An 18588-nucleotide genomic window follows, 5' to 3' on the forward strand; every position below is an offset into this window, starting at 1 on the left:
ATATATATATATATATATATATATATATATATATATATATATATATATATATATATATATAGATAGTCTTATATAGATAATCTATATAAATCAAAGAATTAATGCCTATAATTCCTATAAGAGTTAAACATAAATGTAATTTTATTCGAATAATATTAAGAATGCGATTTAATTTTGAGGATTCTTTTTCTCAAAAACTGATTTATTTAAAATAATGAACGATAATCTTGATCAATATTTTCCTTTGTTTTGTATAACTTTTTTCCATTTTTCTGATAAAAGATGGATTTCACAGTAATAAAAAGATTCTTCGGAATTGATCCAATTTTCAACAAATTTTCACAAATCTTCGAAATTATGAAAGTGTGTATCCTTCAGAACATGTTGCATTGACCGCAACAAGTGAAAATCAGATGAAATAATGTCTGGAGAACACGCGGTATGCGGTAAAACTTCCTATTTCAGCTCTAATAACATTTGCTTCATTGCAATATGAGATCGAGCATTGTCGTGAAGAAGGATCATTTTGTGTCGTTTACTTGCAACTGGAGATTGTTTTCAGTCTAATACTTGCTTCAATTTGTAAATAAATATTATTGTAAATAAATATAATAAATATTATTGATAGCGATCAGCGGTGATAATTTCTTTCTGATTAAAAAAAGTTCGTAGTATATAACACCTTCTTGGTTCCACTAAATACACACATACTTTTGAATGAATATTGCGCCTCGAAGTAAATCTTATTGGTTGGCTTGGATCAACCAGTTCAACAATGATTCTTTCGTTATTATCGAAATAGATTTTTCATCTACAGTAATAATTTGATACAAAAAGCTTTTCTTTTTTTTGTTTAAATTGAGCGAAAATTGAATGTTCACAATGTTCGTAATGACATTTTCTGACAATTGATGTGGAACCCATTTTCTTTTTTTATGAATCTTGCTCATCATTTAGATTAGTAAATACACGATCAACACATTTAATTTTCTTGCAAGTTCTGAAGTGGATTGTGTTGGATTTTCGTTCAATAATGCAAATCAATAATGCAAATTTTTGAGCTTTTTTGATTGTCTTGAACGATCCTTGTGGTTAACAATGAAATGATCATTTTGAATCGTCTGAACCAACATTCACATGTCTTAATTGATAGAGCAATATAAGTTCTATTAGAATTCTATGATCTTCAGCTTCACGTTTTCTTTTGATTAAAAAATAAAAGCAACGTATCGAAAATGCTCTTTACAAAGCTTCATTTTTTTATAAATAGTATAAATTCGATGTTTTTGCGTCTATTATTAGTAAATTATTAAATATCATTAAGTAATAATAACATGAAGTAATAATAACAATAACAAGAAACAATAGTTGCGATTGGAATGTTTACGACAATACTGACATTAGATGCCATGGCTTCTACAAAACTTTCAAAGCTAAATCACATTTCTAATACATGATTGAATTCGAAAAAAAATAATCTCTAATTTTGTAGAAAATATTTGAAAAATTTGAAAAACTGTAGTGTGTGGCGGTACATTGTTAAACAAAAAAAATTTTTTTTTTCACAACTTTAAAGTACCTATTCTTAAATCGTATAACTTTTGTTAAAAAATTTTTTTCCATCTTTTATACTACCGACGATATTCATCTCGAAAGTTTTTCTTCTAAAGAGTGTTTCATCCCTTAAATATGAATTAGCGCATGTATAAAAAATACATATCTTTTAAACTTTTGTGTTTAACAACATATTTCATGGAAAATCAAATCGATGCCAAACAGTTATGAAATATCCCTTGTAAGTTATTAGGATCTGTCATTATTATGTCATTAACATATCGATAATAAAATGGAAGTTGCATATCAATGATCTCCAGTATTTTAGCTTCTAAATCCTTCTTAATCAAATTCTCCACAATCGGAGAGAGAAGGGATCCTATAGGAATACCAAAACTTTGCTAATTAAAACTACCATCGAAGGAAAAATAGGTCGAATCAAGCTAATTGAACAGCGGATATAAATTCTTCATTGTGTTTACTACATTCATGAAAAAATTTTATGTATTTTCAATATTCTCAAATTAATAGGAATATTTGAATAAGGGAATAATGTTCTAACAAAATTAAAAAATTGTATCGTTTCGAACAATGTCCCTTTCAGTACTAATTGGAAATTGTTGTCTGTGCTACTAAACGATTTGGGTATATTGTTTGAAATGATATGTAGAAAAGTTGACAAAAGATAGAAAGTATTATCGATAAACGATATTACAATTATCCTTAATGGATAGTTCTGTTTATGAACTATATAATGTATTATGTATAATGTATACACTCTCGAAATTACTCTCATTAGTAGAATTTTTTAAATTGATGAATTGATAAAATTGTTATTCTTCCATCTTAGCAGCAATTCACGAACACCATTAGTTAATTTATTAATCGAATATTTCACCATTTTAAAAAGTATAAATTTCTTTGTAATCCAAGTTTTTTTCAATTAAGTTGAAAATAATCTTTCAAAATAATCTTTTTTTTATATAAACAAAAATTAAGAATGTAAAGAAGGTATTCATTTTTGAGCAATTACAGAAAAATTTCAAATGTCATAATATTAAAAAAAGTTTAAAAATTTTTATTATTTAAGTTTTTGAATAGCTTATGAATTGTAAATTAAACTGAGATATTTTATTGTGCATTTAATGTTTTAGTTTTATCTGAATACCAAAATATGTATTCTGATACATATTTTAATATAATACACGTTTGAAGATTTATTCAAGAATGATTATTTCTGACTTTATGGTTGTACTTTCGGGTTCACAAAGAGCCTCGTTTATATTAGCTTTGAATTAATTCTCGCTATTAACAGGGAGAGGTCATTATTTGCGCTATTTCAACATGACCGAAAGTGATTGCTGATGTATGAAAATACTATCAATAGACTTTAATAATTAGTATGTAACATTTGATTGGACGCAAAGAACACAATTTTTTATCGTATTAAAAATGTCGAGTTTCGTACCAAAAAAAGAGCATTTGTGGGAAGCATTTCTGTTTTAATCTCAAGAAATCTGCTGCTGAAAGCATCATTTGCTAGAAGCTTGGGGAAACATGCTCTATCTAAAACAATTTGCAGAGATTGGTTTAGAAGATTCCAAAACAACGATTTTGATGTAAATGACAAAGAACGATTTGGTCAGCCGAAGTTTGAAGATAGAGAATTGGAGGCATTACTTTAAGAAAATTCATATCAGACACTCAAAGAGTTGTCGGAAACATTAAATGTCGATAAATCAACCGTTAATAAATTTGCTTTAAAAGCAATTGGAATGATCCAGAAGTTAAGAAACTGGGTCCAACATGAATTGAGAGAAAGAGACATTACAAAACGTTTAGTCATTTGTGAATTGCTGTTTCGAAGACAAAAACGGAAGTCATTTTTGCATCGAATTGTGACTGGCAATAAAAAATGGATTCGTTATGACAATCCTAAGCGCAAGAATCATCACATCAATGCCAAAACAGGATATTCATGGAAAGAAGGTCATGCTGTGCATTTGATAGGATCAAGTCGATATAATGTATTATGAGCTGTTGCAACCGAGTCAAATTATCAATGTTGAACACTACCAACGTTAATTATTCAATTTGAATCGACCACTCAAAGAAAAACATCCGCAATATGCCAAAAGACATGACAAAGTTATTCTTTTTTATAACGCTAGACTACATGTTGCAAAACAAGTGAAAGAAATTTTGAAGGCACTTGGATGAGATATCTTACCCTATCCGCCCTATTCACCAGACATTGCTCCTTCATATTACCATTTGTTTCGGTCGATGCAGCATGATCTTTTTGAGCAGTACATCAGTTATTTCGAAGATATCAAAAAATTGCTCGATGATTGGATCGCTTCAAAAGAACTTAAATTTTTCTACCGCTGAATCTATTTGTTATCCGAAAAGTGAGAAAAGATTGTAGGTCGAAAAAAATTTCGATGGACAATATTGTGATTAAAATATCAGGTATACCTTTTTGATAAAATAAACAGAGATTTTGTAGCAAAAACAGCGAGAATTAATTCAAGCATCTAATATTATATTAAAATTTATTATATATTTCTATTATATTAAAATTTAATTTAATGCTCAATATTTTTTGTTACTATTTCTTTGTTACGCTGAAGATAATCTAAATTGTGATTGAAACGTCTATAATTCTCAATTATTGCTAATAATACACTCAAGTTTTACTTCTTTATCATCCTGTGTCGATTTAAATTTTCTTACTTTTTTAATAAATAATTTATGTTTAGAACTAATTTTTCAAAAAAACCTTCTGTTTTTAATTATTTAAGTGTGCTTATTAGATGTAAGGCACTTCATATTTTTTCTAAATATACGAATAATTTACCATCTGCGCTATCACTGGTAAAGTGATATTCGCCACTCCCACATTTGAGGTAAACTCTGTCACAAGGCCTTCGAAGAAGCACACAACAGCAAGTATTATAATGGGTGGTAAAAAACGGAGTGGTACTAGAGCTTCACCGACTCGTCTTGCCATACTTGATGCTACACTTCCTCTTGAGATTGCGAAACCGCCACCCAACAGGAACATTAGACTCCATGGCATTTTACTCTCGATTACCTTCCACGTAATCAAACCTTCTGAAGATCTTTTTGGCCTTTTAGCAGCTGCGAATTTTGTAATTTTGAACATAATCATAGATGCAAATGCAAACAATGTCCTAAGAAAAATTTGTGATTCCATTCTTTGATCTATACGCTATAGACAGTTTGCAGAGACAGTTTGTAGAAATATTTCGTTATAAGATTGCAACATTGTAAAAACGTTGTGAAGTTGCAGATTGTTGCAGTATTGCTCATTGCAGTAGTGATAAAATATTCGCTTTTAAAAATATTGTAGTACAAAATATTCCAGCTATATTATACGTTTTGATGTTTCTGACAATTTTTAAATGCCATTTTATATTAAGACGTTTTGCCACTGTATAACTTTCGAGATTATCATACGTATACTTCTAGATTAATTTTTACATAAAAGAACTAAAGATTGTACTGTTAAAATACATCTCATTTACTTTTAACCTTTAATTTTGGCATTCTATTAAGGAATTTGGTTAGAATGTAAGAGAAAAATCTCATAGGTTGTGCTTTCTATTTTATCCTGTATAATTCCTTTATTTTCGAGAACTAGAATTCTCCCGAGTCTATTTAATAGTGATGTTGCGTATTATTCGCGGGTGAGCGATAGAACATTACTTTTCATAATATATTTGAGATTAATGCAACATTATTAAAGTAATATTGCAAAAAAAATCTTTGCAACGTCTCTGCAATTATTACAATGCAATACTCAGTTTCTATATTCTACGAGGAGATATATAAATAAAATGAAAATAAAAATTTTAATAAAGCTTTTACTTTTATTACACAAATTTTATATTTGATATTTTTGTTTATTTCATTAAAACAAATAATTTTCTATGTTAGTAATTATGACTTGATAATACTTAGAATTATTATTATCAGCGTTTTGAGGTTTTGAACAAAATTTTTATCATTCCTTACGATATTGACTAAAAGAATATATGAAGCTAGGATCCTTTGGGATGAAAAACATCAGGATGGCGACGAATATCACGGGCACTGAATCTCTAACATCTCTGTACATTTATTAATTTTTAGAATACTTGCATAGCACTCATGTACACATAATAATATATTTTATAATTTTAAAATATATGTACTAACATATCAGTAATCACTTCCGACCATCCAACGACGAAACCAGGTTTGCGAAATATCCAAAGAAATACGCACGTGAAGAATAAAGTGGCTATTGAAGTTTCATGAAAAGTTATAGGACCCAAATTCTTGTACCTCTGTTGTATAACCTAGAAAGATTATCATTCGTTAAAGAAGAATTCATTATTTTTGTTATTTTATTAATTCAGTATTTCGTTATTATACAAAAAATACACAAGCTTAATAGGCGTCATAATTTTTTTGTAATCGCTTATTATTTATGAATTATACGTTGAAATTTTTATTTTATAATACATTGATTTTATAATAACATTGATTAAACATATTTTTTCGTAAAACACATTCGATTAAAAAATATTATTTATTAAGTTGAAAAATGTGATAATATTTTAAAATTAATCAATAAGATATTTTCGATACAGCACAGAAACTTGCAGTAATATTGCAGAAATGTTGCAATATTGCAAATTGCGCTGTAATATCGTTGCAATATTGTAAATATTAGAAATTGTAATATATAACACATATTATGGCGCAAGATTTGAGAATCTTGCAGCATTATTACAGAAACATTTAAAAATATTTCGGCTTTTGAATAATGAACTGCTGTCACATGTGGGAACATGCTTCAATTGCATATTATATGATCGTTAATTATTTCCGTTAATTTATGGCTTCGACACACTGGACGTAGAAACGCTTGTCGCGCAACAAAATGCGCGGTACTAATGAACATGTTAGAAGCTGTAAATTTATTGCGTCGCATTTTACCGCGTAACAAGTGTTTTCATGTCCAGTGTGTGATAGCTATTAGGAATTATAGTGTTCGTTGAAATATTTGTTGCCGCCGCGCGACAAAATTTTTCAAATTTTATAATCAACTCTTATAATTTTTTGAAATATATGGATTAAAAAAATTTTTTGTACATAGCAAAGAAAACGAAATAAAATGGGTAAAATGCATTATTTCCATTTCACTAGTGAAATCACTTAAGAATATGTACAAAATAAATATACTTACATAAAGTGTAAAATATATACAATAGCTGCAGTTGTGAATAGTTCATAGTGGCAGCTGATTTTGGCGGTTTCAGAGAGGTTAAACATCTGCTAATAATATTCAGTTTATTTTGCTTTGAGTTTCATACAAAAACCTTGATTTTTACTGTGTTTGAAATATGAATTTTGTGTTAACCAAGCAGCATTTGCGGGAGGTTTTGATTTTCTGCTTTAATTGGAAGAAAAGTGCGGCTGAAGCCAATGCTTGTCGAAGTTTATGGTGACACTGCACTAACTGATAAATTATGTAAGGAATGGTTTGGAGGATGGAAATTTCAGCGTTGAAGACAAGCCTCGCTCTGGACAGCCAAAAAAATTCGAAGACAAAGAATTAGAGGCATTACTCGAAGAAGATCAGAGTTAAACGCAAGAGGAGCTTGCAGAATCATTAAGGGTAACTCAACAAGCTTTCTACGATTGAGAGCCATGGGAATGATTCAAAAACAAGGAAATTGAGTGTCTTATGAACTGAAACCGAGAGACATTGAAAGGCGATTTTTCACTTGCGAACAGCTGATTCAAAGACAACAGAGAAAAGATTTTTTTGCATCGGATTGTGACTGAAGATGAAAAGTGGATATTCTACAACAACCTCAAGAAGAAAAAATACTACGCTAAACCCGGTCAATCGTTGCCATTGACCTCAACATCAACACAGCCGAACATTCATGGTTCGAAGATCATGCTTTGTATCTGGTAGGACCAAAAGGGTCTTGTTTACTATGAGCTGCTGAAATCTGGCGATTCCATTATGGCCGATCGGTATCGGCTAAATTGATTCGTTTGAGCCGTGCATTGCGAAAAAAATGGCCGGAATACAAGCAAAGCCATGATAAAGTATTTTTTTTCATGACAACGTTCGGCTTCATGTAGCTAAAGTCGTAAAAAAATATTTGGAAATGCTCAAATGAAACGTTTTACCGCACCCGCCGTATTCTCCGGACATTGCTCTTTCTGATTATTGGTTGTTCCGAAGGATGCAGCAAGTCACCGGTTCACTTCTTTCGCAGAAATCGAAAATTGGATCGCCTCCAAAGATGAGTCATTTTTTCGAGATGAAATTCGAAAATTGAGATGGGAAAAAGTAGTAGGCAGCGATAGACAATACTTTAATTGATCTGTTCATTCATTTTGTTTTGATATATATGCACAAAAAAACGGATCGAACTAATTTGTACTCCCAATAGTAGATTAACTAGCGAAGGAAATACGGGAGAAAAAAGAAGTGGTGTAAGGAACACCCGGCCTCAGATGAAAGTGGCGGGGATCCATTTGGAGGATGCTGAGCGCAATCGAGAGTAACGCTCAGCGATGAGGGGGAGGATGCACTCAACACAGTTGTTGATCGCGAAGTGTGGTTAAGGGCTGGGATAGATTCTGAACGCGACCCTGCTAAGGCACTCTGAATCGAAAAAGGAGTTTCTATATTAGAGACTCGTTAGAAGTTATAGAGTCTATAACGTACTTATTAAATTACAATGGAACTAAATATAAGAGACTAGACAAAAACAAAATCAAAACAAGATCAAAACAAAAGTAAAACGAAGGCAAAACAAAAACAAAACAAACTTTACAAATAATAATTCGCTTAGCAGAGCGTCACAATTTCTAAGTTCAATTTATTCTTCGGACTTAGCCGCGAGATACAATTTGAGCGCGAAAATATAAGTCAGGTTTGTCGTCAAGTCTGGCGCCGAATATTTCTAAATCTTAGTGAATTTAAGCTACCTTTACAAAGTATCTATATTGGATACAATCTGATATGCTATACAACGAAAATGAGCAGTGCGTGGATCTTGCTGCTTTATATATGGATACAAGAGGAGCATCTTACAGTAAGAGGGATGTTTGTGTATCATGCCGATTTTGTGATTTTCCTTATACTTTCCAACCAATATCAATTTTTGGTAGATCCGGATGCAGAAATTTATCGACGATGCATGGGTCTCCATGCACGATTTTATATTTGAGCGCCCATAGTTTTGTTCCATCTATTCATGCACCTGCGCATTGCAAATTTTTGCGCATGCGTCTCTGCGTATTCAATAGCGCGGAAAATCACTCAGCTGTTCTCGTAATTTCGCGATTGTTTTTCATTAATCGTTATGCATTTATTGTGACGCAAATTTTTTGTTTAAGAGTCCTGCTCTTGGATGATTAACTTACAAGTTTTTAATGATGTTTTCGTATTAAATTATTATCAAGATGATTGTCTATAAAAACTGACCGTCCGTCTGTGCTGCCGTATGACTGATTAAAAATTGGATGGTTTATATAATTGGATAATGTATCCTGTGTTTATTACTTTAATATAAACGAAGAAATAATGTTTATTGTCCATGCGCTGAGCACATGAGCGTAGCGCTTAACTTCATTTCAGCGCTGTCGGCGTTTCTATGATTACGGCTGGCATCTTATTTTGAGAAAATTAGAGCCGGACATTACAGTCTACATGTAAAATTTAAAACACATACAAAGTGGCACCAAATTTTGGCACCACCCATCCTGAGCAGATAGAGCGGACTAAACTGAGTCGAAAAATTTTCTACCATTTTGCAGTTTGCACAATAGTTAATGAGATATTAACGTTCAAAGATAGCCGTCGAATACGCGTGTCCGCCCGATCTACTATCCGACTAGAAATTTATCCAAGGATTAGAATCAGATCCTAATCAGGTTGATCTTATTATATTCGTTATTAGGCCCTGATAAGATAAGTTCATCGAGACTTGATCAGTAACGCACACAGTAGTCAGATCCTCATCCGGATAGCCTCATCAGATCTGATAAGTTCCTTATCAGGATAAAGTTCTTATCAGATTTTCATCAGGACGAAATAAGGTCAATCTAGCTAGGACCTAAAATCACTGGATAAATTTCTAAGTCGGGAATTGTAAATGCTATTTAATTTAGCATCATATTCCAAAAGAAGCAAAAAACGTATATTTCAGAGATCCAGAAGGCACTCTAAAAGAATTTTATAATCTCTAAGAGATTATCCAAATTGAATTGCATTCGCCTTCTTAAAGAACTGTAGACATTTTCTTCTTACGAGTAACCCGTCCATCTGGTGGCGTGATTGCGTACTAGAAACGAGATCAACCATACTCAAACCTAACGAGAATTTTCTTAAGTATACTTTATTAGCATTATCTTAGGACCAAACTAAGTCTTTATAACATACAAACCATACAAAGATCAATTATACTGACGAGGATTTTCTTAGGTGTATCTTATTTAGGATTACCTTACGTCAATCAAATCAGGTCCTGATAACATATAAGGTTAACCTGACATAAATTCTACTGATATTGCCGGATGTATGTTCCACCGATCGCGCGGGCCGCGAAGAGTGGGGATGGCTTAGCAGGCGCGCCGTGCCGTTCAAGCTTAGAGGCTCGCGACGATGTACGGGGCGCTTGCCCCACTCTCCGCGCGCCAATATAGACGACAAATATTCGACGCATTAGAAATAATATCTCGATTGCAAAAAAGATAAAAAAATTCTTCGAAAACTCTGTTTAATTTTTAATTCGTTTTAAAATGTGCACATACAGAAAAATATAACATAAGTATTACATGTTTCAAGTAAATAATAAGAGTATTTTAAAATTATATTATCAAGAAATATTCTTTGTCATCATAATAATCATCATCATAATCGTTACTCAAAAGAAGAAGAATAAAAATTGCATTCTCTCTTAGCACTAGAATGATATTTCTCTGTATTTTTCTACACTACCGCTGGAAGTTCGGACACTCGCATAAATTTCATCGAATGATTGTATAAAAAATCATTGATAGTACAAATAAATTTCCGCCGTTTTTTATCAAAAATTAAGCATTTATTGTGAAAGAACGGTATATAATGTTTTATTCAAAGTAATGGCCATCGCTAGTTATTTTTTTTTTCTAACATGTGGATACCGCGGAAGAACGCTTCATCTTTTGAGGTTATCCAATCATCGATACAATTTTTGATATATTCATATAATGTGAAGTGCTGCTCAGACAGGCCATCCGTCATCAATCAGAACAAGTGGTAATTGGAAGGAGCAATGTCCGGAGAATACGGCGGGTGGGGTAGAACTTCCCATTTGAGTGTTTCTAAGTAGTATCTTTTGACTGGCGCCGCAACATGTGGTCGAGCATTATCATACAGGAGAATAATTTTATCATGCCTGGAATAGTAGTGGACGCGTTTTTCCTTGAGTGCTCGGCTCAATTTCATCAATTGTGTAGAAAGCCCCAGTAATGGTCTTGTTCGGTTTGAGCAACTCATAATACACGACACCAAGCTGATCCCACCAAATACACAACATGAGTCTTTTTCCATGAATATTCGGCTTGGCTGTCAATGTTGAAGCATGGCCAGGTGGTCCCCATGATTTCCTCTTCTTTGGGTTATCGTAGTGGATCTATTTTTCATCACCAGTGACTATACGATGCAAAAACCCTTTCGTTTATGCCTGGCAAGCAGCATTTCACATGTGAAAAATCGACGTTCAACATTTCTCGGCTTCAGTTCATATGGAATCCAATTCCTTTGCTTTTGAATCATTCCCAATGATTTCAAATGATATGAAATGGTTTGTTGAGTCACTATAATGTAAGTGCAAGTTCTTTTTGCGTTTGGCACGAATCTTCATCCAATAATGCTTCCAATTCTGCGTCTTCGTACACTTTCGGCCTTCCGCTACATTTCTTTATCTTCGACGTCAAATCACCGTTCTTAAACTTTTGAAACCACTCACGACAATTTCTCTCACTTAAGGCAGCATCACCATATGCTTCTACAAGCAATCTATGAGCCTTAGCTGATTTCTTCGAATTAAAGAAGTAAATCAAATGTTCCCGCAAATGATGTTTATTCGGCTCGACATTTTCGTACAAAAAAAAATATATGACACTGATACAAAATCGCTAATATTTCAAGGTTATGATGTTGCCGGATGTCCAATCTTATGATATGTCGTTTTACATCAAACAATTTTAACTATAGTTATAGTATTTTAACTATAGTTTATTAGTGGCGCCGTCTTTTGCAAACGGCGGAAACTTATTTGTATTCCCAAGATTTTATAAAACAGCAATTGTATTATTTCTGAAATATATTTTAACTCACTTGTAAACATACTAACAATTGCAAAAATTTTTAAAATTATTTTTAATTTTATATGCCAAAATTGAATTACAATAAAGTCATTTATAAAGGCAGTCTATCTCCATGAGCTTTTGCTAGTCTATCCTCCACTTATGGAAATAGATGGGCAACATATTAGGTGTACAACTTTGCTTCCGCCGTTTTCCTATAGATGGCTTTAGCAGTAAGTGGTGGTCGAAATAAATAGATCATAGACGTCATACAATAAACTTGGACATCTGTCAACATAACTCCATAGAAACATTAGTTGATTTGTGTCTGCATTATAAAGTTATTCTCGATCGAAAATGTCAGTTTACGAGCCAAATTCTCGTCATTTGCGGGAGATTTTAATTTTTTGCTTCAATATGAAGAAATCTGCGGCTGAGGCTCATCGAATGCTCTCAAATACTTATGATGAGGCCGGTTAGTGAAAGAACGTGTCGTGAGTGGTTTCAACGCTTCAAGAACGGTGATTTTGACGTCCAAGGTCATGCTCTGTATTTGGTGGGACCAGCTCGGCGTAGTGTATTATGAACTGTTAAAACTGACTGAAACAATCACAGGCGATCGGTATCGAATGCAATTGATGCGTTTGAGCCGAGCATTGAAAGACAAACGGCCGCAATACAACGAGAGATAAAGTGATTTTGCAGCATGACAATGCTCGATCCCATGTTGCGAAAGTGGTCAAGACATACTTGGAAACGTTGAAATGGGAAGTCCTATCCCATCCGCCATATTTTCCAGACGTTGCTCCCTCTGACTATCACTTGTTTCGATCAATGGCACACGGCCTGGCTGACCAGCACTTCCGGTCTTATGAAGTAAAAAATTGGATCGATTCGTGGATAGCCTCAAAAGATGACCAGTTTTTTCGACGCGGGATTCGTACGCTGCCCGAAAGATGGGAGAAAGTAGTGGCCAGCGATGGACAATACTTTGAATCATAAATGTATAACTAGTTTTTTACAATAAAGCCTCGAATTTCAGAAAAAAAACGGCGGAAGCAAAGTTGTACACCTAATATATACACCATAGCATGAGTCCACATTTGTGTTTTCACTCTGATCGAATTTTTGAAATTTATTAATTGTACGTGACTATCAATGTTCTACAAAATAAGGACAATATTTTTTTACATACAAAATCAAAATTAATTTATAAAGTTTTTGCAATGTTAGTACGTATTATATATAGGGTCTTTCAATAAGGACGCTCAATTTTTAAATGTAAATAAAACAAGTTGTGTGTGAAATATCCACTCAATTTTTTTTTATTTGAAAGAATATTTTATGGCATTAAGTATGGAATATAACGTCGGTCAAATGTCCGCCGCGACTTGACATATATTCGGTCCAATTTTCAATGACTTTCTCGCATAAATCTGGCTGAATTTGTTGGATGGCATTTGTTATATTGACTTTGAGAGCATCAATTGTTTGCAGTTTATTCGTATAGACCTGCGATTTAAAATAGCCTGATTTAAAATAATAAAAGGAAGAAGTCTAAAGGCGTTAAATCGCACGATCTCGGTGGCCAGTTCACGTCGCCGCCGCGCGAGATAACCATGCTCTCAAATCGCTCGTGCAGGATGTCCATCGTATCATGCGGTGTATGGCACGTAGCGCCATCTTGTTGGAACCACATGTTATCGGTATCCATATCATCCATTTTAGGCCACAAGAAGTTGCTTATCATCGATCTGTAGCGCTCGCCGTTGACGGTTATGGCAATGCCCGCTTCGTTTTGGAAGAAGGACCGATGATTCCGCCAAACCAAAATCCGCACTAAACAGTGACTTTCTCGGGATGCATTTGGAGCTGGTGTATCTCGCATGGATTGGTATCATCCCAAATTCGATAATTTGTTCATATATCCATTCATCCAAAAATGGACCTCATCGCTAAAGATAATTTGTTTGGCGAAATTTGGATTAACTTCCAATTGCTTCAAAACCCAATCAGCAAACACACGGCTATTGTCTATGGTCGTGTACTTTAAATTTCTGGGTCAGTTGAATTTTATAAGGGTGCAGATTCAAGTCCCGACACAAAATTCGCCAAGTTGAAGTCGCAGAAAGGCCAAGTTCTTGTGAACGACGAGAAATTGACCGTCTCGGGTTTTCCCGTACACTCTCACGCACAGCCGCGATGTTTTCAGCAGACCTTGCATTTCGGCGATATACTGATGTTGGATGATTATTTATCAAACCGGTTGACTCGAATTTGGCTACCAAACGTCGAATAGTCGACTCGGCAGGACGGTTATGGCGAGGATAAAAATCACGTAATGCGAAACGTTTCTCGAACGGAGCACTGATTTTGATAATAAAATTTTATGACTTGCATACGTTGCTCAACACTATGACCTTCCATGATGATTTGCCATACACTACTAAACAATTCACAATAAATTTGACAGATGTCACTTTAACAACAATTACTATGATCTAACAAATTTCGAGCGTTTCTATTGAAAGACCCTATAAGCGATCTAAAGTATATTTAAAAAATATAATTGCTATCTGATACAATCAGACGTACGATCAGAGCTTCTGCAGACAGATGTGCCTGTGGTTTCTACGAATTATCGACGCTTGTGAATTTAAAAAGCTCGACGAGATGTCATGAAGTCTCAGTATTGGTCGAACGCTTTTTCCGTGTCACTGACACTCTGAGTGGGAAGAGCAGCCTCCTCGCGGCGAATTACTTCCCCGTCTGAGTGACGGGGATTACGAGCTTGTCCTGACAATTTTTGGGATTTATCATACGATACCTAATGCAAACGAATGGAATAATACAATAAATTTTATTTCGGCAAAGACGACGCAGAAATTATAATTCTCGAGAGTTCGTACGATGTGAGAGACATAAACGAATTTTTTTATGTACGATTTTACGGAAATGTCCGCGTCGCGGCCGATGGTAATCAGGACACAGCGACAACAACAACAATAACAACAAAAACGATGACGATGACGAAAATGCAGAATATCCGATAACTTCGTGCAAACTAATACACGATGAGATATGAAATTAAATGCGCCTACAGAATAATCTTTGACAAGCCCAACAGAATTGTATCGCTGCTGGGATTCTCGTCGAAGCGTATACTACTACCACGAAGATGGCACGAATCGGACGTATTGATCAACATAATGAACGTAAATGTTATCCGCGTAATGTAACGTAACCGCGGGCGCGGCAAAGGTGCGCACACGATACATGAATTTTCGCCGAGCGGGATATAAGATATCGAAAAGGTCTGCGAAGATCATTTATCTGCCGATCACCGTACAGAGCATTACGGATCTAACGATATGCGTCGTCGACCAGAATGGACGACGACGCGTATCGTTCTATCCGTAATTTTCAGAGAGAGGAAATCACCGTCAGATTGCACGTGCGACAGCAACAGCAATAAGCGTGCGTGAGATTCTCGTATTGAACGGAGCGAAGCGCTCGCAGAGAGATAACGCATTCTTTATAAGGCCGGTGACCGCTCAGTAACACTTGCTCATCCAACTGCATCAGCAAGAAGAAGCTCAGCGCGTCGAATGTTAATTTTTACAATCTTTGTGATCGTAGTGCAACTTTTGAGATAATTGATATCTTGAATATTACCGATCATATTGTCAAGATTGAGACACACACGTACAACCCGTTTGCTAACAACATTCGAGTACAGCAACGAGATAAGAATATCCATACAGCAACAGGATTTGTACACGTTGCCGTGCGAAAATTTTCTTTATGTCAAAGGAAAATTGACGGCGAAAAACGATCAGATGCCAACGACGATTGTAAATAATTGTGTGGCATAATTGTGTGTCGTGTTTGATGAAATTCGATATCAACGGTATGCAGATCGACCACAACCGAAACGTGTCATAACTAGCACGCTCAAGAATTATACGTATCAATGACGATAAAGTTTTAATTGCGCTGTACGCTGGATGGAATTCTAGATTCGACAAGGAAAAAGGACACTTTAATTTTTGCGTGCTGCATGCTGTTGGATTTTTACGAAGATTACAAATGCTTGATCGTCAACGCTCACCACGAATTGATTTTGATACGAACGCGCAACGCTTACAATTGCTTGGGAAATCCTGTAACGGAGTCTGAGATTGAATTATTTAAAGTACAGTGGATGCCTCATATTGCGTTAAACGAGGTCAAATTATCAATGCTGCGAGTATTGGAAAGCGGTCGTTATCTACGCATGAGTTTTCGCTCATGAGATTTGTACGAGAATCCTCTGTTACAGAATACGACCAAGCATTCATGGATTGTCAAAACGGCGATTTAGCTTGAGAAGCCTCGATACGTTTGCTCTGCAAACCAGTCGAAAAAATATCATGTCACGAGATGTTAGCGTGTTCGACGATTGTAATTTGAGTAATGTAAAACTTTGTCTAAATTTAGCGTTTTATCCGTACGACGATTTAAATCTGGATTTTGGCAAAAAGAGACGCTATTCTACTTCTATTTGAAATGTACGCATGTTTTCGTAAAGCATATTGCTTATGGAATCGATTGCTTTGAAACGCTACTCAACGTACTCTCATTTGTCGAGAAACGGCCTTTTGTGGTCACTGATTGCTCGCGACAAAACGAATCAAGAATGACACTGTGGACGTACGCATAGAATTTGATTACAAGGAGAATGTACAACAGTCTATTGTCTCATCATACACGATCGCGTAGCGATTGGTATAATCTTGACTAACGTAGTCCGCAAAATCATGTAAATTTCGACATCAACACTTATTTAAAACTTTACCAGGTATGAAACCGGAATTTTTTAATAGAAAATACACGTTTATTGCATGAAAATGATAAAAAATATTTTATTCGAAGTATTGCCCATCGGTAGCTATACATTTTTTCTACCTGTTTGACAATTTGTGGATGCCACGCCAAAAAAATGTTGCTCTTTTGAGCCAAACCAGTCATCTAGTCATTTTCGTAAGAAGTGAAGCGCTGCTGAGCAAGTGCGTGTTCCATCGATGCAAATAAGTGATAATCGGACGGAGCCAAGTCTGGTGAGTAAGCCGCATGCGAAAGTATTTCATAACCAAATGCCTTTCGTTTCCTTGACCAGTTTTGCTGTGTGTGATGGTGCATTATCATGAAGCAAAATCATTTTGTGTTGCTTTTTTTGATATTCCGGTCGGTTTTCACACAAAGCTTGATTCAAATTGATCATTTGTTGTCGATAGCGTATTAACGGTTTCGCAGCTCATAATAGATCACACCTAATCCCACCAAACACAGACCATTGTCTTCCGTCCATAGCGATGGCCTTGCAGTCGATGTCGATGGTTCGCCTGGAGTTACTCATGATCTTTTACGTTTAGGATTTTCAAAATATATCCATTTTTCATCGCCAGTCACAATTCGATGGAGAAATGACTTTCTTTTGCACCTGACGAGCAGCATTTCGTAAGTGATTTTTCGATTTTCCTGCTGTCTTTCATTGAGTTCATGTGGAACCCATTTTCCCATCTTCTGGATCTTTCCCATGGATTTCAAACGTATGGAGACGGCTTCTCGTGTCACATTCAATTGATCCACGAGTTGTTGATGAGTTTGAGCGTCATCTTCATCCAACAATGCTTGCAATTCGCTGTCTTCAATTTTTTTCGGTGGTTTTCCACGTTCTTCGTTTCTCATGTCAAAATCGCCACTTTTGAATTTTTTAAACCACTCGAAGCACTGTGATTTACCAAGAGCATGCTCACCGTAAGCTTCGACAAGCATTCGATGCATTCTGCAGCAGTTTTCTTCAAATGATAATAGAAAATTAATGCTGTCCGCAAATCGTAGTTTCCAGGCACAAAATTCGACATGTTCAACGCTATTACAAACTATACTGCTGTATGAAACTTATATTGTTGTGAGTTGAAAATTTATCAGATGTCAGAACAAGGAAATGGCGCTGTCTGATGGCAACTACATTGACAGCTATGGCCATCTATTGATAAATTCCGATTTCATATTTACATACCTGGTAAAGAGATAAAAAAATTGGAGTGAGGTGCAGTCTCAAAAAATTGTCATACGTTTGTGGATCTGCAAGGATTCATCATTAACAAAAATTTTATCACGAAGAAAGTGGCGGTGTTGAAACAGGGAACACGCATTACATTTTTACGAGTCCCGTGTCATGGAAATTTTTGAGAAGTTCCGACAGGTCTTGCGCTTCCTGGTTAATTGCTTATCAACTAAGATTGCGATGGGAAGACGGGAGGATTCCGTACAGCGAGGCGAAAAGCCTGACTACGGCAGCTGTATTTGAAGATGATGCTATCATATATGTCAAGACGCGAGAAACGAATGGCTGTGGAACTTTCTTCTGGATGACGAGTGAGAACGCATGTACATCGAGACCTTGTAGTTTACGAAGACATGGAATTTTTATCTAATTTAGATATTACTAATATTATGCGAAGTGGACATGTTAAGAATTGCGCGTACAAAATGTATTGAAAATATATAACTGGTGGTTGCAAAAGAATTTTTTTAAAATGAACTTACATTAACGTATTTACATTACGTATTTCTTTCTCCCTTCCTTTATAATAT

The 18588-nt window shown here is 34.9% G+C and overlaps 1 protein-coding gene across 1 annotated transcript in view; it reads right to left on the reverse strand.

Annotated features, from left to right (window-relative positions):
* LOC105621695 (protein I'm not dead yet-like) overlaps positions 1-18588 on the reverse strand; it is a 73653-nt gene that overhangs the window by 52222 nt on the left and 2843 nt on the right. The window contains exons 3-5 of the mRNA XM_012203161.1: positions 5779-5921; positions 5596-5690; positions 4415-4698 (exon numbers count right to left, since the gene is read on the reverse strand). Of these exons, the coding sequence (XP_012058551.1) occupies positions 4415-4698; positions 5596-5690; positions 5779-5921 (522 nt within the window). The remainder of the gene's footprint in view (positions 1-4414; positions 4699-5595; positions 5691-5778; positions 5922-18588) is intronic.

Source organism: Atta cephalotes (assembly GCF_000143395.1).
Source record: "Atta cephalotes unplaced genomic scaffold scaffold00036, whole genome shotgun sequence".
NCBI lineage: Eukaryota > Metazoa > Arthropoda > Insecta > Hymenoptera > Formicidae > Atta > Atta cephalotes.